This window comes from Hyperolius riggenbachi, chromosome 1 (assembly GCF_040937935.1).
Source record: "Hyperolius riggenbachi isolate aHypRig1 chromosome 1, aHypRig1.pri, whole genome shotgun sequence".
NCBI classification, from domain to species: Eukaryota; Metazoa; Chordata; class Amphibia; order Anura; family Hyperoliidae; genus Hyperolius; species Hyperolius riggenbachi.
The window spans coordinates 371,172,372-371,195,448 of NC_090646.1; the positions used below are offsets into that span (position 1 = coordinate 371,172,372).

The 23,077-nt window shown below is 42.3% G+C and overlaps 1 protein-coding gene across 1 annotated transcript in view; it reads left to right on the top strand.

Annotated features, from left to right (window-relative positions):
* TDRD7 (tudor domain containing 7) overlaps positions 1-23,077 on the top strand; it is an 84,822-nt gene that overhangs the window by 37,097 nt on the left and 24,648 nt on the right. The window contains exons 6-13 of the mRNA XM_068234318.1: positions 1,866-2,074; positions 8,584-9,161; positions 11,355-11,541; positions 13,498-13,609; positions 14,708-14,910; positions 20,457-20,591; positions 20,962-21,048; positions 22,120-22,254. Of these exons, the coding sequence (XP_068090419.1) occupies positions 1,866-2,074; positions 8,584-9,161; positions 11,355-11,541; positions 13,498-13,609; positions 14,708-14,910; positions 20,457-20,591; positions 20,962-21,048; positions 22,120-22,254 (1,646 nt within the window). The remainder of the gene's footprint in view (positions 1-1,865; positions 2,075-8,583; positions 9,162-11,354; positions 11,542-13,497; positions 13,610-14,707; positions 14,911-20,456; positions 20,592-20,961; positions 21,049-22,119; positions 22,255-23,077) is intronic.

Genomic DNA, 23,077 nt, shown 5'->3' on the forward strand with positions numbered 1-23,077 from the left:
CAATAGCAGGGAGCCGCTCATCCACAACCTCCTTTTTTTTTTTTTTTTTTTTTTTTTTTTTTCTCCCTCTGTGCATTTGCACAGTGCAGCCGTGATTGTTCACAGGAGGGTCCCAGCGAACAGCAGTGAGGTTCAGGAGGATCGGAGGAGTCTAAAAAAAATCATAGGTTTGCTTTAAAGTAAATCTGAACTGATTACTGTAAAATTGATCAAAATGATTTAAATTTCAGCTGGTCCTTTTAACATGGGAAAATGTAAACTGCAGCCATTCTTGCACTATTAATGGCAGGGTTCTCAAACTTGGCACACTCGCTCACTGGTTGACTGGGATTAATATTCAGGAATGGGTGGAGCCTACAATAGCCTATCAAAATTAACCTAATTTTCAAGGGGAATATTTAAATTGACGCCATTCTTTCATTGTTAATGGCAAAGGCCTCATGCCTGGTACAGTCGGTCATTAGGTGACTGGGGGTTTAAATTCGGAAAAGGGGGTAGAGCCACAAACGGCTAATCAGATGTTTTTGATAAACTGTTACCAGTCTCACATTATTGATTCCAAAGCTCAAACAACCACCACATGAGAAAATGTAAACTGCAGCCATTCTTACAGTAAGCAGGGTTCTCAAAATTGGCACAGTTGGTCATTGGGTGACTGGGATTAATATTCAGGAAAGCCAATCAAAATTAATATTTATGTTGCCATTCTTGCACAGTTAATGTTAGAGACCTGGTACAGTCATTGAGTGGGTGACTGGGGTTCACATTCAGAAAAAGGAGACCCAATCAGATTTGTTTGCTTGATTTTAATGAGGAAATTTCTACTGCTTCCATACTCACATTATTAATGTCTAGGACCCCAAAACTCACGGACTTGGACATTAAGTGACTGTGTCAAGGTTAGAAGTGGTCGGACCCAACAACAATCACATACCTAGGCTTTCAGCTAGTGGTAAATGAAGTAAAAATGAATCCTGTGAAGTTCTGAGGGCTGAATAGGGCTTTTTCACTGCATACATTACAATCTGATCTTTGGAATGCATTTGTTTGTTAATAGCACCACCGAAATAGTCACAGGTGTTTTTTTTTTTTTGGTTTTGTTTTTTTAATTATGCCTTTCAGCGCCATACGAAGGATCTGTTGAATTGCATCAGTGCCAGTGTGCAAGAAAAATGTCAATATTATTCCTGTGTGCTTTGCATTTTATAGTGTGAAAAGGCCCTTAAGATTTGGGGGAAAAAAACAAAGTGCATTTGCTGTTGCTATCGTGATTTGCAATGGGAAAAGGCCCCTAATGGTGGGCATAGACTGGTCGACCGGCGGCTCGACTAGCCACCGGATCGACCCCAGCCACGTGTCCGTCCCCCCCCCCCCCCCCCCCCCCTCCCGGCGGTCCTTATCAGCCGCTCTATACCCTGCCATTGTCCGCTGGCGGGGATCGAGCGGGCGGGGGTCGAGCGGCGTGATCGGACCAGCTGAATATTATCAGCTGGCGGGATCAGCTGGTCGATACACGGTACAGAAACGTACCGTGTATCCCCAGCATAAGGCCTGAAACCCATTTGCAGAGTAGTGCCAGTGTTTTTGGAAGTTTCTTTAAAAAAAAAAAAAAAACACACATGAATAAGAATCGTGGAAATTACTGCATTTTGTCTAAAAAAAAAAATTAAAAAAAAATTTGCACCAGATTCGTTTTGCGCCGGTTTTTAAAAATCACGGACTTTCTGCGATTCTCATCCAACCAAAAAGGGTTGAATTGTTTTTGTGGGGATTCATAATGGTAGAGAATATGAATTAGAATAGAGTACTTTACTGGACATGACACTTTTTTACATTATGCCTACATTTGTATTCCTCTGATTTAGCTAATGAAACGCAATCTGGAAAGCCGGCTCTTCTTGGCAATTTTCAACCTAACCTCCCCCTGATTCAGAGCAATCTTCGTGATTTATTCAGCAAGCATAGTAATGGTATTCCATTGTCCAAGTTGCCCCAAATATACAAGGAGACCTTCAAACATGATTTGAGTGAAGAGGTGCTAAAACAAATCGTTAATTGGACACACATTTGTACGGTATGGTTCAATCGTTTTTGTTATCTTTTCTGGTGGTTGAGTGCATATTGTGTTACAATTTTGTTAAATTTTCTTGTCTTATTAGAGATGTTCTAGCCTACTGTGTAAAACCGAAAAAAATTAAGTGGTTAGTCATTTTTTCTTCTTGTTCAGTCAGTATACACTGCAAAAAAAAAAGATAAAGATATAGAGAGATATATTTCATTATCATTCACTCCCTCGCCATCGCCCTCTGCCTCCTGGATTGTCAGCCAGTTGGAGCAGTCCGGCCTCGTACTCTTCCCTGTCGCGCTCCTGTGGCTGCGAGTGTTCTGCACAGGCGTGGTGGGGGCACACACACGCGCGCGGGCTGCACATGCACAGTACGCCTCAACTGACAAAGCTAACGGGGCTTTTACCGGACAAAGTGGTAGAATGGCGAGGAGGATGACGAGGGAGTAAACGGCATGGAGGGGGAGTCCCAGGTATGTGTAGAACTTTTATACCCTTTCATCTCAGATGCAGCACAACTCTGGCTGGAATTATAAAAATGTCTTTTAAAAAAAAAAGTATAGTAACTGGCATCTCTTCTGTGGGCATTACAGAGCTGATGGTTCTATAATGCACTGCAAATTCCACAATCCTATCCTAAACCACTGTTACTCAAAGTTGGTATAAAGAAGCCAGCACCCATCCGGGGTCATTTAATAGGCAGGTTTATACATTAATGAAAAAAAAAGCTATGCCCCTGTATCCTACGGAGGCTTTTCATGTCCTCCACTAGACCACTGATGTAGCGCTAGACCTTCTGGAAGATTGCGGCTGCGTTCCCATCTGTGAATAAGCGTGGCCGCAGTGTGCCTGTGCAGTAGCACGTAGTGGCTCGGTGAGAAAAGAGCCAGTTTCTCTGTGCTACTACGCAGGTGCATGGTGATCTGCGCAGTGCGGCCTTGCTCATTCGTGGACAAGAGCACAGCCGCACACACTGTTAGACAAAACTCTTGTGGAGGAAGTTCAGGGAGCTCAGCGCTAGATCGGTGGAGGAACGTGGAAAGCCGCTGGATTATCCCGAGGCTTCAAGTAGACATTTGGGTCACTTTGTTCCCATTCAGGTTTACTTTAAAGTAGAACTTCAGGCAGAAATTAAATCTTTCCTGTGAAAGAAGGAAATGCTCACCTTTTGTAGAAATTACAATGCTGACTGATCCTGTTGTACCGTCTCTGCACAGTCCAGCTCCTGCTGCCTGCAAACAGGTACACTGAGAGCAACTGTCAGTAGTGCGTTCTAGGAGGAAGACACCAAGGAACTGGTCTGTCTTTTGAGCCCCATAGAAGTGTGAATTTATTTTGTTGCTTGAGATTCTGCATTGCTAATTTAGTTTTATTGTAAATATACCTCACAATATGTGAAGAAAAGACATTGGAATTGATGTAAAATGTTGGAGAACATAAAGTCTGTCTGAGTCATAAATGTCTGCAAATCCTTGCCTGTGGATTTATCTGAGCATGATGAGGCTGCTTGAAGATGAGAATCTGCATACAGTATGTATGACTACAGTCACATGCAACAATGCTGCCCAGTAAAGGAAACTTCTTGTAGGTGTGTATACATAACTGCTTTTAACAGAAACTCTCTAGCTTTTCCGCGACTGCACTATGTTCTGATGGGCAAGGCAAGAGCATTTTATTTTAGTACATTTATTTTATTTTGCACCACCAAGTATACATACATAACAGTTACACAAAGGTGAAGGGGAAGGAGTTATGCCACTCAATAGATAGGCAGTGCTTGATCATGGATGGCCACCCCAATATGCAATAATGGAGAGGAGATCCACACAATGCCCAATTATGAAATTCTTTACAGTGGACATATACAGTATATTGACCCATGATTGCAAGCAGCTGACATGTTTAGGACCAATTTGGTCCTTAATTATAGCTATGATTAATCATGATAAAGCAATAAGTAATAGCTTTATTTTTACACATGTGTGGATGTTCTCACCTTAGTTTCATAAAAGTGTAATTATCAAGGACTTGGTTTTAAATGTATTGAATTCAGTTCTAGTTTGCTTGGTCATGTTTGTTAAATTTTTAAGTAAATCATAGGATATGTAAATTCCATGTAATGTTCAGTATTTTGCAGTAGAGGTTGCATAACCCTTTCAACCTTGTTTTGTGCAGTTATTCCTTCGCATAAAAGTGAAAAACGTTCCACCCCAGATATGCTATAACAAAGTTACTTTTGCTTCCCAATCCCTTCGGTTGAGTAGCATCCACACTCATTCTTGCTTTTGGTGTAGATGAGATATCACACATAAATGGCCTCAATTCTGGTAGCTATGTGAGGTTAATCTTTTTTTTTTTTTTTTTTTTTTTGGTAGGTAAAATACCTTATGAGGTATTTTCCTCTTAATTCTGAAAGATTTTTCTCCATTTCCGAACAGGAGGTAAAATGTGAGGTAAAACATGAGGTATTTCAGCGGTAATCATGCAGTAAATAATAATCTTTAATTGTCTCCCATAAGTTAGGATAGTCTTTGGAGGGGGGGGGGGGGGAACCTATGAAAAATGTTTATAGGCATCCCTTATATAAAAAAAAAAAATCCAGCAAATATTTGGAGTTTTATTTCTACTATAGGAGCGACACTAAAACAGCAATGGGAACCCCACTAAGAACTGTAAAATGCATGCAAACTGACTACCTCCAGGTAAAGGCAGGTCTTAAACTGATTGGTAAATTATGTGCTAACATGCTCCATAATTTTAATGAGCATGGCTATTTTTGGTAAATTACCTCACAGTTTACCTCGTGAGGTAAAACATGACTAAAACCTAACAGAATTGCTATGTCATTACCTTATGAGGTAAATTACCTCACAGGAGGTAATTCGTTTGATAACCCTACCAGAATTGAGGCATAGTTGACCTCAGTTTCTGGTGTATTTTGTCTGGAGCACTTCCAGTCCCATAGTTTGATACATAGTTTGACCCAACGTGTGAAATAGAGGCAGAATAATAGCCTTCATTAGGATATACTGCATAAGGATTACCGTATTTTCCGCCATATAAGACGCACTTTTTCTCCCCAAAAATTGTCTTATACTGCAAAGGCAAGGAACGCCCGCTGATACAAACCGCCGACCCGCCGCCATCGGGATTCCCTGCCTTTGTCCCCGCTGTGCCTGGCTTCCCACCTGCCTGCGTCTCGGCCTTCCACGTGCGAGCAGCGACGGCAGCAGCAGCTTACCTTCATCATGCCCGTGGCGATTGAAGACATCTGGCTTCTGCGTGCGGCTTCCTCTAGTGCCGGCTTCTAATGACGCGTCCTCAATGACAGGTCATTAGAAGCCTGACACTAGAGGAAGCCGCATGGAGAAGCCGGATGTCTTCAATCACCGCGGGCATGATGGAGGAGGTAAGCTGCTGCCGCTGTTTGCACGGGGAGGGGGGGGGGGGGGGGGAGCCAGAGACACGAGGAGGGTGGAGACGCAGGCAGGGGGGGAAGCCAGGCACAGTGAGGACCAGGGGGCTGACAGGAGGACACGGGGGAGTCCAGGACATGGGAGGACACGGAGTCCAGGACAAGGAGGTCACACCAGAGGACACGGAGGAGACATGGGGCATACAGGGGGACACATGAGGAACATAGGACACCATTTGGGGGAGGACATGTGCAAGACTCTCCTTATATATGGACGCTCCAGACCAAGTTTTGTTTCCCCCCCCCCCCATTTTTGCCCTCTAAACCTAGGTGCATCTTATATGACGGAGCGTCTTGTATGGCGAAAAATACGGTAGATGAAATGCTGGAATTTGTGTGTGTGATAAAATTCTGCCCAGGTAGACATTTTTCCTTACAAGGTCTTGGGCGCGAATGGGGTGCAGGTGTGTTTTATATTTGGCGGTGTTGCTCTCACTCTCTTATACTGACTATTGGAAGTTCAACATGGCACCTCATGACAAAGGAGGATAAAAAAAATAAAAAAATCCGTTGCTCTGCTTTGGGATGGCCTAGGCTTTAAGATGATTGCCAACATTCAGAAACTGAGTTGCTGCATAGTAGCCAAAACCATACAGTTGTTTAACAGGACAGGTTCCACTCAAAAATCCTTACCATAGTTGACTAAAAAAGTTGAGTGCACATGCTCAGCATCATATCTACAGGTTCTCTTTAACAAATAGATGTACAAGTGCTGGCTGTATTGATGCAGAGGTATGGGGAGGGGGCTGTCAGCCTGAGATGGTGCACAATAAAACCCTCAGTGTACTAAAGACAGACTATGGGCAAATATTACTTGAACCATGAACTTGTGGACTGCTGAGACTAAAATAAACTTATATGGTTCGTGTGTGTGTGTGTGTGTACACGCAACCAGGAAAGGTGTATAAAAACAAGTGTCTTACATACAGCATGGTGGTAGGAGTGTCATGCTTTGGGGCTGCATGAGTGCTGCCTGCACTGGGGAGCTACAGTTCATTGAGGGAACCATGAATGCCAACAAATACTGAGGCATACTGAAGTAGAGCATGATGCCCCTCCCTTCAGAAACTGGGCTGCAGGGCAGTATTCCAACATGACTTCACAAAACACCCCTCCAAGATAACGACTGCCTTGCTTTTGAAACTGAGGGCAAAGGTGCTGGACTGGCCAAGCATATCTCCTCTTGAGAATCTGTGAGGTGTCCTCAAACAGAAGGCGGTGGAGCGCTAACGTCCACCAGCTTCATGATGTCATCATAGAGGAGGTTTGTGCTTTAAGGGACAACTGTAATGAGAAGTAGAGGCTTCCATATTTGGATTTCCTTTTAAACCATACCAGTTGCCTGGCAGCGCTGCTGATGTATTTGGCTGTAGTAGTGTCTGAATAACGCTATAAATAAGCATGCAGCTGATCTTGTCAGATCTAACAAAAGGTTTTGTAGCTAAAAGTATTATAGGTAGGGGATTAGCAGGGTAGCCAGGCAACTGGTATTGCTTAAAAGGAAATGACAGCCTGCACAGCCCTCTTGCTACAGTTGTCCTTTAGAGGTCCTGACATAAACCTGATTAATATCATTTGAGCACATGATAGTCAGAGGTTATCTACTATGGAAACAGCAGAGCAAAACTATTAATTTCTTATTCCAAAATGTTCTATCCAGAAATATCACTGTTAGGACAGGAGTTACTTCCTGAATAACTGGAAAGATTCCTCCTCTTCAACTTTTCACACTGTCTTACTAGTTCTTTATAGTGATGGATAGTTACATTGAGCAATGGGCACAGGAGCTTACACCATTTACTCACTTGCACTCAGCCTTTTTCTCTATAAGCAACCTCTGATTATATTTTTATAACCATATGCTTTCTGGTGATCTTTATATGTTAAACCCCTACTACTCAAAACTCCTATCTTTATTCAAATGAAATTAAAGGACAACTGAAGCGAGAGGTATATGGCGGCTGCCATATTTATTTCTTTTTAAACAATATCAGTTGCCTGGCTATTCTGCGGATCTTCCGCCTCTAATATTTTTAGCCATAGATCCTGAATAAGCATGCAACTGATCAGGTGTTTCTGAGATTATTGTCAGATCTGACAAGATTAGCAGCATGCTTGTTTCTGGTGTGATTCAAACACTACTGAAGTCAACAGACCAGCAGGGCTGCCAGACAACTGGTATTGTCCAAAAGGAAATAAATGACAGCCTCCATAGTTTCCCACTTCAGTTATCCTTTAAGGGTTTTTGTGCTTCTTTCCGCACTCCATGGGGAAGAACATTTAGCCATGTGTACTATGTACATGGCAAATCTGTACTGTGGTATTTTATTTGAAATATCAGAGGAACTTGAATCGTGCTTTCTGTATCTGATTGCAATTGCAGGTCTGTAACTAGCTTAAGATTCAAAAACCTGATCCTGTTTGAAGTGTGATATAATCATAAATCCCCAAATGTCCTTCAAGGATAACGTAAATAATCACATACGTAGTTTGATCTGTCTGCAATCAAATGTACATCAGAAATTAAACTGGGCTTTAGAATGTCCATTTTCAGAGGTTTGGCCCCTGTGAGCTAGTGCCTTACAGGCACTTGTTAACAATAGTTATGTTTCTTCTTGTCTACCCATATTTTGTACATTTGATATTGCTGCACCACTTTGACTCAAATAAGCTAGGAGGTAGACAGTGGGGTGGCTGGGAGTAAAGCTTCTGCTAGTCAGTGGCCCTTCCAAAATGTATAGCTATAGAGACTATAGCTGGTCTCTTTCCATCGGGAACCTCCTTGTCTACTGTACGCTTCTTTGGATAGACGGTTTTATTATTATTGTCATTATTATTATTAACTGCCAGTGTGGACTGGAGTGGAGCTAGGCTGCAGTGGTCAATTTTCTTTACCTAGACATTCTAGGTAGGTGGTCATTATATGCATAGTAATAGTTTGTTCTTAAAGGATTTACTGACTTTTTTGGTTTCAAACACTTTATTTTAAAATGGACATTCAAAATATGTAAGTTATAATTATGAATTGTATGTATTCTTCTAGGTGAATCGACCTATTAACAACCAAAATGAGATCATTCTTTGTTCTGCAGCAAAAAATCAACAGATTGTTCGAAAAAGTACCCAACAACACACCAATGATCAGGTTAAACCAACTGTGCCCCCTGTTGCTCCAAAGCAAACCTCACCAGCAAAGCTAAGCGCAAGCGCAATACCGAATTCTGACCTCAAGCAAAAAATTTCTGAACTTTTGAAAAAATACAGCAGTGGTCTCTGGTTACAAGCTCTTCCCAAAGTATTTGAGGACACGTTCAAAGTAAAGTTTCCTGCAGAAAATTTTAAGGTAGACGAACTGTCTGACATTTGCACTGTAGAGGTTACTTCGGAAAACCCCTATAAAGCCATTCTTTATGCGAAGACCACACAAACTGTAGCACAAAATGTGAACAATTCAGTTAACAAAAGCTGTGAAAAGCAAGAACCTGCACCATCCAGCGTGGCGCACTCGAGAGTAGAGGAAGAGGATGCACATCTGATTATTCCGCCATTGGTTATTCCATCAGAAGCATCTCCATCTGTTCTTGTGGTGGAAGTTAACAGCACACAAGAAGTTGTCATCAGGTAATTCATTTTCCCAGTGGTTTATTTTTAAATAACCAACTATATTGATGGATAATATTTGCAAGTAAGACATTTTACACACAGCAGAAGTACTGTAGAAGTATGCTTAAGTTTAAACTGGTAAAGGCCGGTTCACACGGGCGTCTGACTGGCTTCCAGCGACGTCTCATTCGGCGACGTCTTGTCTAGGTTTTCAGCGGCTTCCCTACGTGATCGGAGGTTTTCACCCCTGTAGTGGGACACAAAGATGCGACGGTAATCGACCCTGGATGCTGCATGTAGCGTCCAAGGTTGCCTGAGGCAGGAAAAATCAGGAACAAAATGCTGCACTTGCGCAAATGCCAGCAAAGGCATGATACAAACGCTCCCATTCACTTGAATAGGAACATTGACGATGAGTCCCGGACCCTGGTGGTAATTGCCCGCCAAGCGTCTGTGTGAACCAGCCCTTAGGCTTCTGAAGACTGTTTACCTTGCTGTACCTTAATTTCATTGCAAAAAGGCAACTCCTATGCTATGAGTGAGAAGAGGATTGCAATAGAGTATTTTACATGAAGTGTCTGTCGTGCCAATAGTTTACATTTTTCAAACTTATTAGTGACATGGGTTAATATTCTCATGTTACTGTATTATTTCACACTGCTGATGCATACATTATAATTTAATCCGTGTCCGGTACCAGTTAATTTTCTAGTCTTGTGGGAAATTTAAATAGAAATTTGGCATGTTAGCACACCACTACGATTATCAGTACTTGAACAGCAAGTTCAGTCCAATGGCAGAAAGCAGTATGCTGAAAGAAGTCTCTTTAAAGTCATCTGAGCATCTCATTACAATATATTAATATATATATATATATATATATATATATATAAAACCCTATTAAATATATAATGAGCCTCTGAGAGGTTTGCAACTAATGTGGCCTTTTGTTGGGGGCAGCATTAATTTACTTAGGGAGACTGCTCTGTAGGGCCCATATGAGGGCCTCCATCTTGCTACTGTTGATGCCACAGAATTGCATGTTTTAAGTGCCTGTGTAATGTCAACCGTTTCCTTGGCTGCCAGTGCATGCAGTCCTCTGTTTCCATCTCCAGTTCGGGAGCAGCCTAGGTAAGTAAATGAAGGTTATTTATTGCTGTATTATTGTTAGGGAGCTCGTCTCTCACCTACTGTCTTGGGGTCACTATTATCAGTTGCTGGCATTTGTAACTGAAATGACATCTAATGTGCAAGGTAAGTTCCATTTTTCCCTATGTCCTTTTTCACACTATACACTTAAAAAAAACACCTGAAGCTTTTCCACAATGCACTGCTATGGAAGAATAAAATGCACTGCATTAAAGTGGATGTGAACTGTTGCGCAGGACAGAAAGACTGCCTAGAGATATGCACCTTATATGTATTTAGCGAGTTTAGCCTGTTTAATTCCCACTCATTTGTGTCTAATCCCAAGTTGTAATTTGAGCTCTTCCCTGTGTAACATGACTGCCTGGCAGTTGTGTACATAAATGTGGTAAAAGCGTGGTCAGGATACTACGACAGCTTGGAACCAGTGACTGCCTTCTCTCTGAAGGAAAGTTTTTATCGTGTCAAGGTCTAAGAGAAGAACGCCACACCCCTTCAATGTATAAATGTCATAAGAATTAACTTGAAAGCCAGTTAAGAGGAGGAAGTCACAATGTGCCCACCTATCAGAGAACACTGCTGTGGCACTTTTAAAGGGTGTTCCTAGGGATCCTTTCACACTGAATCTGTTGCGTTCCATCATATTAGACCATATAATTGCATACCAGCGCAATGCAGTGATACTTCTATGGTATGTACACATCGGGTGCTGTGCAGGAGGTCCTGTCAGAGTAATGCACATGGGACAACACGTGTTAACAGTGGCAGTGAGGCATACTTTCATTGTACTGTATTCTTTACCACATGTTCGCACCACACATCTAATGGAGCACAACATGTAAGGTGTGGAAAGACCATTACTAGGAAAACCTCAAGTAAATTTGTTTTGTATTTGTCCATTCCCTCTGAGTATGCGTATAACAATACCCACTGTCTCTTCACGCATCATCGTACGGTGTTGCAGTATGGGTAGAGTTGAGTTTTTGAAGAGGGCTTGTTGTGTTGCATAATTGATGTTGCTAGTGACATGAGCAAGAAGCAAGCGTGTATTTGTGTGTTTCTTAGGTATGTGGGTAAGGACTACTCTGCTGCATTAGAACTGATGGAAGATGAAATGAAGGAGGTTTACAGTAAAAATGTAGCTCCTGTTGATTTGAAATCTATGAAGGTCGGAAAGCTTGTGGCTGTAAAAGTCGAAGAGGATGCATGGCTGAGAGCCCAGATATCTTCAGTTGAAGATGGCAAAATCATGGTAAGCCTCTTTTTAAATTGCTTGTAGTCTAAGTGCTAAAATTGAAATAAACATAGTATTTGATGTTGTTTTTTTCTATGTGGAAACATAACTTTTTTTTTTTTTTAATTCAAATAAAATTACTATATTGTACAAATGTTTACCCTTTTAAGGACTTCGGGTTTAAATCACCATAAAGACCAGGCCAATTCTCACAAAATGGGCCACTGCAGCTTTAAGGCCAAGCTGCAGGGCCGCACAACACAGCACACACGTGATTCTCCCCACCAACAGCGCTCTCTGCTAATGGGGTCTGATCGCGCTGCCAAGCCCCTCCTGGCGCATAGGCTTCTGCCTATGAGAGCCGGTCGCTCTCTAGTGTCCCAGGGGGACAGCCGTGTCACATGGCTGTCCCCAGTACAGCGCTGCTGCAGATCGCAGCGCTGTACAAGGCAATTAAACCGCGATTGCTGCTTGGAGACTGAAGGCGGAGAGGAGAGGCGCAATCTCCTGCACTGCGAGCCCCAAGGACCTTACGCCAATCTGCATTAAGCAGTCCTTGGGCTGCCGCCGTAGTCACGCCCATCAGCGCGACGTGGTCGGCAAGCAGTTTAGCTAATGTGATCCTCTCTCACTACTAGCATATGTAAATTGTATGGTGAGCTTCTTTGAGCCCTTTATTCTGCAGGTAGTAGTCATGGTCATACCTCCAAGGCTGCCAGGTATCTTGGCAGCCAATGATGTGATTTCTCACATAGTTGTCTCTGGTACACATGGATACATGTCTCAGGTACAGGGCTTTCCCCACATGCTGAGAAGACAGCAGTGAAGTGGTCATGTGTCTGTGCTTATTGCAGGAGGGTTATGTTGTCACGTATGTGGTGCATATAAAACGCACATAAGTCATTTTCTTAACCCACTCTTAAAAATTGTATGTGAAGTGTAGTTCTCGATCCTGGCACAGATCTTTGTAACCTGGCACAGACTTGTCATCACTCAGCTGTAGAGCTTGTTTGTATTTGTCTACATGCTCCTTAAATATTTTATGGGCCACTACACGGGGTGCGATGCGGCTACATAGACTCATCGCACCGCGGCTGTACTGTAACCAATGCACAGCAATGGAACAGTTTCCATTGCGTGCTGGTTATGCGGAGCGGTGCAGAGTGATCAGAGAATCTGCAGCATGCTGCAGATTCTCGCACGGCCACGTCCTGTCTTCTATTCACTTCCGCATCGGGAGTTGCGGAAGAGATGCGTAGCCACATCGCATCACTTCGGCTCCTATTCGCTAGTGGAAACGGGCCCTATGTTAAATCACTTGCTTGGGAGCCCAGAAATTGATCACTTCGTGAATCAATATTTTTACTGATTAAACCGTGATCAACAAATACTGTTCCTTTTGCAGGTGGAGGGGAAGGCATGTGGGGGAGGGTTTGGTTTGTGAGCAGAAGCAGTATGTAATTGAGTGCTATGTAGCTTTGTACTGCATTTAGCAGTACAACGTTAGCGCTGTCAGTCAATATTACAATAGATAAACCATCGGTATTCTGGGTATATACCTAATCTACTAGTACAGTATAGATTTGCATTTCAGTATGACTAATGAAATGCAAATAAGTTCTCCTTGCATTCAAATGTCATGTAAATGTTATGCAGCTTAAGCGTGGACCAATAAAAATTGACAGGAAGTTATTTTGACTGGTTCAAGTTGCATATAATATACATGCAGTTTGAGTACAAGGATAATTTTGCATCGCATTGATCATCCCTACTCTTGATCATTTCAAACAGCCTTTTGCCCTATAAATGCACCTAGCAGGAGGTTCTGTTAAGTGGAGAAGAAATGGTGATCATGAATGGAACTCTAATATGGCAGTCTTCCTTATTGCCACATTAGAACAGAATACTGTACATACATCTCAGCATTTACTGATGTCTATAACACGCCCTAACCTGTTCTGAATTTCTCCATAGGTTCTTTGCATTGACCATGGATTTAGTGAAGTGGTTGACAGTACCAAAATCAGCAAGCTCCACAAACCATTTTACTACCTCCCAATCCAACTCACAAAATGCAGACTAGCAGGTATTCTCATTTATTTTTTGATGGCATGGGTAGTTGATTTTTTTTTTTATTTTATTTTTTTTGAGTCTTTAAGTGGAAACCTACTAAAACTGAACACAGTAATTTCTGACGGCTATTGAAAATGTCTGGTTGTTATGCTGACTTTATGCCTTTTTAACCTCCCTGGTGTTCAACTGTTGCAAGGTTTATGTGCAAAAAGCGGTTTCATTAATTTTCATGAAATGATGCCTGCAACTTACCAAGATGTATCAAGCAAGGGACTAGTATACATTTTGAGTGTAGTAAAAGTTGCAACGGCAAAATCATGTAAAATAAATTAAATTGAAATTTCTAAATTAAGATTAATAATCACAATGCTTGCACTTCATTTACACAAACATTTTGATCCCCATTTTTCCCATTGTCCAAGGCAACTCTGTAAGAAAAAGGGTAGTTAGGCGTCGTATTCCTGTGCTGCGGGGGTGAAACACAACGATCGCCAGGAAGCGGCACTGAAAGCTAACAATTGCTTTTCTGCACACTTCAAAAAGCATTTAGATGGGGGGGGGGGGGGGGGGAAGGGGGCACCTTGTTCAGAAGCCCATGTGAATCCGCCCTAAAGGTCCATGCCCACGCTGGTCTGTACTCAGCTGTGGCGAACGAAAACAACTGCAATGGCCTGGAATCGGGCATCAGTCTGGGGTGTGTACAGCAGCCGCACGATGATCACTCACTAAAGATCTGGCATGTGTGATCTTCACTGATGATTAAGCATCACATGATGGCATTGTTGTTGCCACCCAGTGGAAGCACGCGCTTATCGTCCTTCTGCAAAGCAATAAATGCATCATGTGGAGAGGCTGATGATGCGCCTGTACAGCGTTATTAGTGCACTGTCGCCCGGCAGGGATTGGTACCAGATCAGTGGCAGAGATCCAGAAGACATGTAGTTATAATGATCTTTGCCGGGCGACAGGGTCCTAACTGCACTTTACACATGCTTCATCAGCCCTTAGCTAAAGACAGTTCTTTTGCTATTTGAGTGTTATATAACACTCTCTAAGTTTCTGTTTTCATTATGTACAGTGTATACATAATAAAGCTGTCTCCATTTTGTAGGTTTGGAAGCTTTCTACGATGACCCTGTTCTCGTTAAGGCTGTTGACTCAAGAGCTTGTGGAAAAATTCTTGCTGTAGAAATTCTGCAAAAAACAGAAAAACCTCTTGTCGTCTTGTACGATACAACGGGAGATGATGATATAAATATTAATGCTATGTGTCTGAGGGAGTTGGTTGACGTTTCCCTGACTGTTCAGTTGAAGGTAAGAGGATGTCGAGTTTTGACCGAATTTGAATTTGTTCATGTGAACCTTATAATCTTATTCATGTTACATTGCAAAGTTGTTGTTTTTTAGCTCAACTTTAAAATTGATATATCCTAGCTGCTAAAGCTATTTTTGTAATTTTGTTTTGATTTGTATTTTAGATGTCATAGCATAGAAAGCAGGGCTGTAGAGTTGGAGTCAAGGAATCGGAGTTGGAAAAAGAGGCTCTGACTCCTAATAGATGTAAACTGATTAAAAGAGAAAATATGATAATGTTCTATTTCTCAGAAAAGCCATCATAAATTAACGTGTACAGTAGCAATAAAAAGTTTGTGAAAGCTTTGGAATTATATGGATTTCTGCACAAATTGGTCAAAAAATGTGATCTGATCAGTCACAATAGACAATCACAGTCTGCTTAAACGAATTCCACACAAATAATGTTTCCATATTTTTATTGAACACACCATGAAAACATTCACAGTGCAGATGGAAAAGATATGTGAACCCTTGGATTTAATAACTGGTTGAACCTCCTTTGGCAGCAATAACTTCAAATGTTTTCTGTAGTTGCAGATTATTTTGCAAACCTCTTTACAGAACAGTTTTAGTTCAGTAATATTCTTGAGATGTCTGGTGTAAATCGCTTTCTTGAGGTCATGCCACAGCATCTCAATCAAGTTGAGGTCTGGATTCTGACTGGGCCACTCCAGAAGGTATATTTTCTTCTGTTTAAGCCTTTCAGTTTTTTTACTTCTATGCTTTGAGCCATTGTCCTGTTGCAACACCTATCTTCTGTAACTCTTTCCAGCTTTCTGCAAGTCAACAATTAATCGTAGGTGTTCTGACAGCTCTTTTGTGGGAGGCAACACTCACATCAGGCAATACTTCTTGGGAAAAGCAAACACAAAACTGGTGTGTTTTTATAGGGCAGCTGTAACCAACACCTCCAATCTAATCTCATTGATTGGACTCCAGCTGGCTAACACCTCACTCCAATTAGCTCTTGGAGATGTCATTAGTCTAGGTGTTCACATACTTTTTCCACCTGCACTGTGAGGCTGGGTGCACACATGGCTGTGCGTGAAAGGTCGCGTTGTCTGTCATGTGCATTTTTTGTTGAGTTTGCGGTTTTTTTCCCCCACATATGCTTTTTTTTTTTTTTTAGAGTTTTGCGTGCGTTTACAGTTCGCATATACAAAACGCATATGCTTTTCCTATGCATTTTTTCTATAGCGTTTTATGCAAATCACTAGGAAGACAACTGGAAGAGGAAAAACATCAGAAAACCATTAAAAAAAAAAAAAAAAAAAAAAAATCGGGCATACAAAACGCATTACATTGCGTTGACTTTCATTATGTGCGTTTTTAGAAAAGCATGCAACAAAACAAACGTTTTAAACGCAATTTAGAAAATGCATACAACACGCATGTGTTTTTCTTTTATATGCGCCCATTGAATACCATTGCAGGCAAAAACGCTGCGTTTTCTGCAACGCTGGCGTTTCTGCTAAGTGTGCTCCTAGTCTTACATGGTGCATTCAATAAAAACATGGAAACATTTAATTATTGTGGGGTATTAGTTTAAGAAGACTGTGATGGTCTCTTGTTGAGACTTAGATGAAGATCCAATCACATTTTATGACCAATTTGTGCAGAAATCCTTATTACCGTATATACTCGCAAGCAAGCCGACCCGCATATAAGCCGACCCCCCAACTTTTACCTGAAAAAAAAACAGGAAAAAATGATTTGACCCTCATATAAGCCGGGGGTAGGAAATGCTGGCCGCGTGATCCCCCCCGCCCCCAGTGTCCCAGTATAGCTAGTATAGTGCCCAGTATGGGTAGGTAGTGCCCTAGTATAGCTAGTAAAGTGCCCAGTATAGCTAGTATAGTGCCCAGTATAGCTAGTATAGTGCCCAGTATAGCTAGTATAGTGCCCAGTATGGGTAGGTAGTTCCCCAGTATACCTAGTAAAGTGCCCCGGTATAGCTAGTAAAGTGCCCCAGTATAGCTAGTAAAGTGCCCCAGTATAGCTAGTAAAGTGCCCCAGTATAGCTAGTAAAGTGCCCCAGTATAGCTAGTATAGTGCCCCAGTATAGCTAGTATAGTGCCCCAGTATAGCTAGTATAGTGCCCCAGTATAGCTAGTATAGTGCCCCAGTATAGCTAGTATAGTGCCCCAGTATAGCTAGCAAAGTGCCCCAGTATAGCTAGCAAAGTGCCCCAGTATAGCTAGCAAAGTGCCCCAGTATAGCTAGCAAAGTGCCCCAGTATAGCTAGCAAAGTGCCCCAGTATAGCTAGCAAAGTGCCCCAGTATAGCTAGCAAAGTGCCCCAGTATAGCTAGCAAAGTGCCCCAGTATAGCTAGCAAAGTGCCCCAGTATAGCTAGCAAAGTGCCCCAGTATAGCTAGTAAAGTGCCCCAGTATAGCTAGTAAAGTGCCCCAGTATAGCTAGTAAAGTGCCCCAGTATAGCTAGTAAAGTGCCCCAGTATAGCTAGTAAAGTGCCCCAGTATAGCCCCAGTATAGCTAGTAAAGTGCCCCAGTATAGCTAGTAAAGTGCCCCAGTATAGCTAGTAAAGTGCCCCAGTATAGCTAGTAAAGTGCCCCAGTATAGCTAGTAAAGTGCCCCAGTATAGCTAGTAAAGTGCCCCAGTATAGCTAGTAAAGTGCCCCAGTATAGCTAGTAAAGTGCCCCAGTATAGCTAGTAAAGTGCCCCAGTATAGCTAGTAAAGTGCCCCAGTATAGCTAGTAAAGTGCCCCAGTATAGCTAGTAAAGTGCCCCAGTATAGCTAGTAAAGTGCCCCAGTATAGCTAGTAAAGTGCCCCAGTATAGCTAGTAAAGTGCCCCAGTATAGCTAGTATAGTGCCCCAGTGTGCCCTAGTATAGTGCCCAGTATGGGTAGGTAGTGCTCCAGTATAGCTAGTATAGTGTCGAGTATAGGTAGGTAGTGCCCAGTATAGCGCCCAGTATAGGTAGGTAGTGCCCAGTATAGCTAGTACAGTGCCCAGTATAGGTAGTGCCCCCTCCTTTCCCCTGCCCCGCGGTCGCCGCTATTACCTGAGCTGGCGCCGCATCTTCTATTATTCCCCTCTCCGCTCATAAAGTAATTCACTCACAGCAGCGCGCCCCATGGAGCTGCTGTGATGACGAGGCAGGAAGCCATAGAGAGCGGCTTCCTGTAGCTATGGGAACCGCTCTCTCTATGGCTTCCTGCCTCGTCATCACAGCAGCCCCGTGGGGCGCGCTGCTGTGAGTGAATTACTATACGAGCGGAGAGGGGAATAATAGAAGATGCGGCGCCAGCTCAGGTGATAGCGGCGGCCGCGGGGCGGGTGCGCTGACCACAGGTGACTCGCAAGCAAGCCGACCCGCCCCCCCCCCCCCCCCCAATTTTGACCCCCTTTTTGGGGGGCAAAAATTCGGCTTCGTTGCAAGTATATACGGTATTCCAAAGGGTTCACATAGTACTTTTTTTATTGCCACTGTATATAGAGTAATAGCAGTGCTTAGTCCACAAAGATGAAATACTATAATCCAATAAAAAAAGTTTCCTGTGGTGCTGCAATAAAGCAGTCACCGATGTACATAATGTACATATCTGATTGTGACGGGATATCTGGATGTGTACACAAGAATACAGGTAGTCCCCGACTTACAAACGACCCGTCGATACGAACGCCGTGGATTCTGTGTTTCCATGGGAACAAGTCAAAACTTTTTTTTTTTTTTTTTTTTTTTCAAATTGGACTTGTAGTTTTTGAGAAAATAGATTTTAAAGGACCACAGAGGAGGTACAGGGGACTGAGATGACACAATGTTCCGACTTAAAAACCGATTCAGGTTAAGAACGAACCTACAGTCCCTAACTTGTTCATTAACCGGGGACTACCTGTATTTCGTACATCAGCACCTCTGCTGTAAGAATAAGGCTTGATATGTAGTTGTCACTAGTAGGGATGGTCAGTGAGATGCAAATAATTCTGGGTTGATGCAGGTTTATGCAAATTTTGTATGAAATCAATTAATTTGATATGTTAAATTTGGGGTTGGTGCCTACAAATTAAGTTATTAGTATACTATACTCTTCATATGCACTCTCTGCAGAGCTATTGTGAATCCACTGAGAATGTTGTGCACATTGAAAACAGAGGTGTGGTATATCACCCGCAAACCTGCTTCAGATTGTGCATGAAGAATATGTAATGGAGGAAGAATCCCCTCCTTCTTCTGCAGAGTACCTGCAGATCACTCTTACATGTATCCACTAGGGTTAGCAGTCCAGCATGCAGGATCTCGAAACAAGCACCAGTGAATGAGCACTTTTTCTTACCTGTCTGACTGGAAGCCTCTCATTGTGCAGTACTCCTCCCCTCTCCATTGAACACTACACGCTACTTAGTCAGAGCACATGATTATCAGAATTATACCATAGAGCAATGGGGAAAAAATGGTTGGTCCTTGTCACTTTTTTTATTTTTTTGCCTCCAAAATCCCCTGGTCTCATTTGGATTAAGCAATTATGGTATGTGCTTGAGGGGAAAGAATATGTACTTCTATAGGAGGTATCAAAAAAACGGAGACAGAAATAGCCCCTACAATTAGTTAATTTTTTTTGCAAGGAAATGTAAACATCTAGAATAGATTTGTGACACATTTGACTGAGAAAACTGTGCAGAGTGCCAGTGCTGAGGCACTTGGTGGGGAACTTTATGATGCATGCTGCTCTACCATGAGAAAAAAATAACAGCTGTTTGATGTACTGTGCATTTGCAGGTACCTCACTGGTAGATTTACTGTCCTTCTAGGTATATGCTTGAAAAAGGTGTTATGCTGGGAATACACAGTTCGTTTTGTAGCTGATTAGATGGTTCGATAGATAATTTCCGACATGTCCGATCTCACTTTCGATTGTTTTGCCGCTCAATTTCTGATAGAAGTGAATGGAAAAAGATAAGAAAAACGAGAGGAAGATAAGAATCGAGAGCTAAATCGAGCGGCAAAAGCAGGGCTTTGGAGACCCGGAGTTGGAGTCGGAGTCGTGGTTTCATAAACTGAGTTGGAGTTGGAAAATTTTTGTACCAACTCCACAGCCCTGGGCAAAAGAACGAGAGCAAAAACGCACAGCAGAAACGAACCGTGTATTCCCAGCATAAAGCAATAAAAAATATTCTAAGGTCACAGATCAACATAAAGCCACCAGTTTATGGCCTTGGACCCAGAGATCTTCCAGCCCTCTCATGACCATACAGGTCATATAATTTATGAATATCAAGTGACTTTTACTGACTAATAGGGACCCTAACTACAGAAGGAACAGCAATGCACACTTCACAAATATGGCATTTCTTATGTGCCCATTTATGCAGTTAGCACATCAGAAAGGGTGTGTCATTAACCATGTCTTTGCAGCTTACTTCAGTTTTCCTGAAACTATGATTAATACAGTCCTGTTCTCACGGGATAGATTTTTTTGAAACCTCTATGGCCAAGCAATAATGTTTTTTTTTTTTTTGTTTTTTTTTTTCCCTTTTTAGGTGAATTCTTTGTACACAAATGTGATTGTGACCAACGTTTGTTCTGACGGTACCCTGTTTTGTAAGCTTCCATCACAGGGCCTGACCAAACTAAATGAAACCTTGCAGAAAATTGAAAGCCACTTTATGTCTAAGGTACACATGCATGTTGTTTTTGTCAGTCAGTTTGCTTTGGCATCCATGGTTTCAAACCAGACGACTAGCGAGAGGGAAACTTATATTATTTTACAAAATAAAGACCTTTTGAAAAGATTTTCAGTGTTTTGTTGCACAGTAAATTGCATTTTACTCATGATTGATGTATGTGTAGGATTTATCATCGGGAAAGCCCAGGTATTTATGCCCTGTAAACTTTTTAATGTATTTAATCACAAACTGCTTGGTCTGCTCTAAGTTCTGGGCATTATGTATTATACATTGACCCCTAGATGTCTAGGATGTAGTGGTGTACTTCAATCTAATGAATATCCATAAAAGCTATTAAAACATTGTTTTCATCTTACAGACGGTCACTTCAGATTTATTTGTGTCTCTCCCGTTTTGTGGAAAAATGTGCTTGTACCGCAGCAAAGGAAAATGGGCACGTGTGGAGGTGAGTTTTTTATTCATGCGCATCTAGTTTTCAGTTCTTAAAATAAGCCTATGTCAGTCTAGACTGGATGAAAGCGGATACACTTACCTGTTACAGAAAAAAAGATACCAACTCGTGACCTTTACTTGTGTAACATTTTCAAAAACGAGCACTAGTTTGAATACATTGACCACAATTCACTAAGATCATGCTGGTGATAAGGCAGGTAAAAACTTTTCACCACACATTGATCTGTATTTTAAGTGTTAATTCACTAAGGAGCTTGCCTTATTAACTTCTAGGGATATATTTTCACAGTTAGTGTTTTCTCATCACTCCAGTCCTTAAAGTGTACCAGAGACCACCAACTAAGAAGAATCGATACTTAACTTCCTCCCGCCCCATAAGCACGGCTAAGTGCCGTTCAGCTGCGATCAGTCCCGGTAACTTCCTCAGTTGCGTCCAGTCTGGGTTTTCTGCGCATGCGCAGTAGACCCGGACTGACGTCACTGAGAAAATTACCGGGGCCGATTGCGGCTAAAGTGCAGACCGTGGGAGGACGGCAAGGGACTCGCACATGTTTATGGGGTGGGAGGAAGCCCTGGGTAAGTATTGATTCTTCAGTTGGTGGTCTCTAGTTTTCTTTAAGTAATCTCCTCTATAGTTTTTCTTACATGCAGTAGATGGGGAGGAGCACACACAGGCAGCATGTAGCTCTGCCCCTCCTGCTGTCTCCCTTGCCAGCAGGATTACAGCTATCCTGCAGGTGCTTTGTATGGCAGCCAGGAAAGGAGAGGGAGAGAGGCTGCATCTGTCTGTATTTGGCTGTGTGTGTGTATATATACATAAGCTTGATGTCTCTTCCCCCTCCCTGTGTGCCTGCTGTGTATTTCTTGCTATATACAGTCCCTTCTGTAGAAAATACTAAATAATGAAGCAGTCCTTCACTTTGCAGTCTCCACTTAACGACAGCTCAGGCCAGATTACTTGCATTCTCTGTGAATGAATATCCTGTCATGATCTCTGAATTTGTAACAGTTTGTTGGTGTCTGCTCTATGTACAGAGTTCTGAATGATGTTCTCACTTTGCAGATAACAAGCGTCCACAGTAGTCGCACGATCGATGTTCAGTTCTTGGATTCTGGAACCATTGCTTCTGTTAAAGTGTCAGAATTGGTGGAAATACCATCTCAATTTCTACGGAATGTTATCTCAATACCTCCTCAGGTAATCAAATCTAAATATAGATTAACCTTCACATCCTCTCACTGATGTTTGAAAGCTGAGCCAAAGATCTTCCTGAACATAACCCTGAAGGGGAAAAAAAACACCTCAATTTGGGTACTTGCCTCAGGAGATGAAAGCCTCTGGATCCTCCTCGCCATTCCAGTGCTGAGACCTCTGCAAGCACATCATCTAGCTTGCTCACACTGCACAGGCAGCTTGCACACTAGCACAGAGCCGAATGGACTTGGCTTTTTCCACTGAGCCTGACCAGCGGGATGCAGTTGGACCGGGGGAGCCTCTAGACCCAGAGGCTTCCCTCTTCCCAGGGAAGTATCAATATTTTTCCCCCTAACAACCTTTTACTTTAAGTTGCTCATAGGGCTCAAACCCACTAGGGTTTTTTGTTTTTTTTGTTTTTTTTTCTGAACGTTTAGGGAGTGATTCAAACCGCTAGCGATTTTCCCTAAACGCTCAGCTGATAATGGATGGGCTAAATTCCACTGGAGCAATTGCGATTACCAAAACGCAAAATGCAGGACATGCAGCACTTTTAGCGCTTCTGCAATGTAAAGTATATAAACGCTGGCATAATCACTCATCAAAACCTGCACAGAGCGATTTTGCTAGCGTTTCAAAGTTACTGCACACTGTAACAAAATTAATTGAAAGGACCAATCGGAATTAAAAACGCTAATCGCTACACAACAGCTGGAAAATTGAATACACTTTTGAAAATCGCTACTGGAAAAGCTCATGAAATCGCTTGCAAACCGCTCATACAAAACTTGGTTGCCTCTGACGAAGCAGGTTTTTCCTGTGAAAC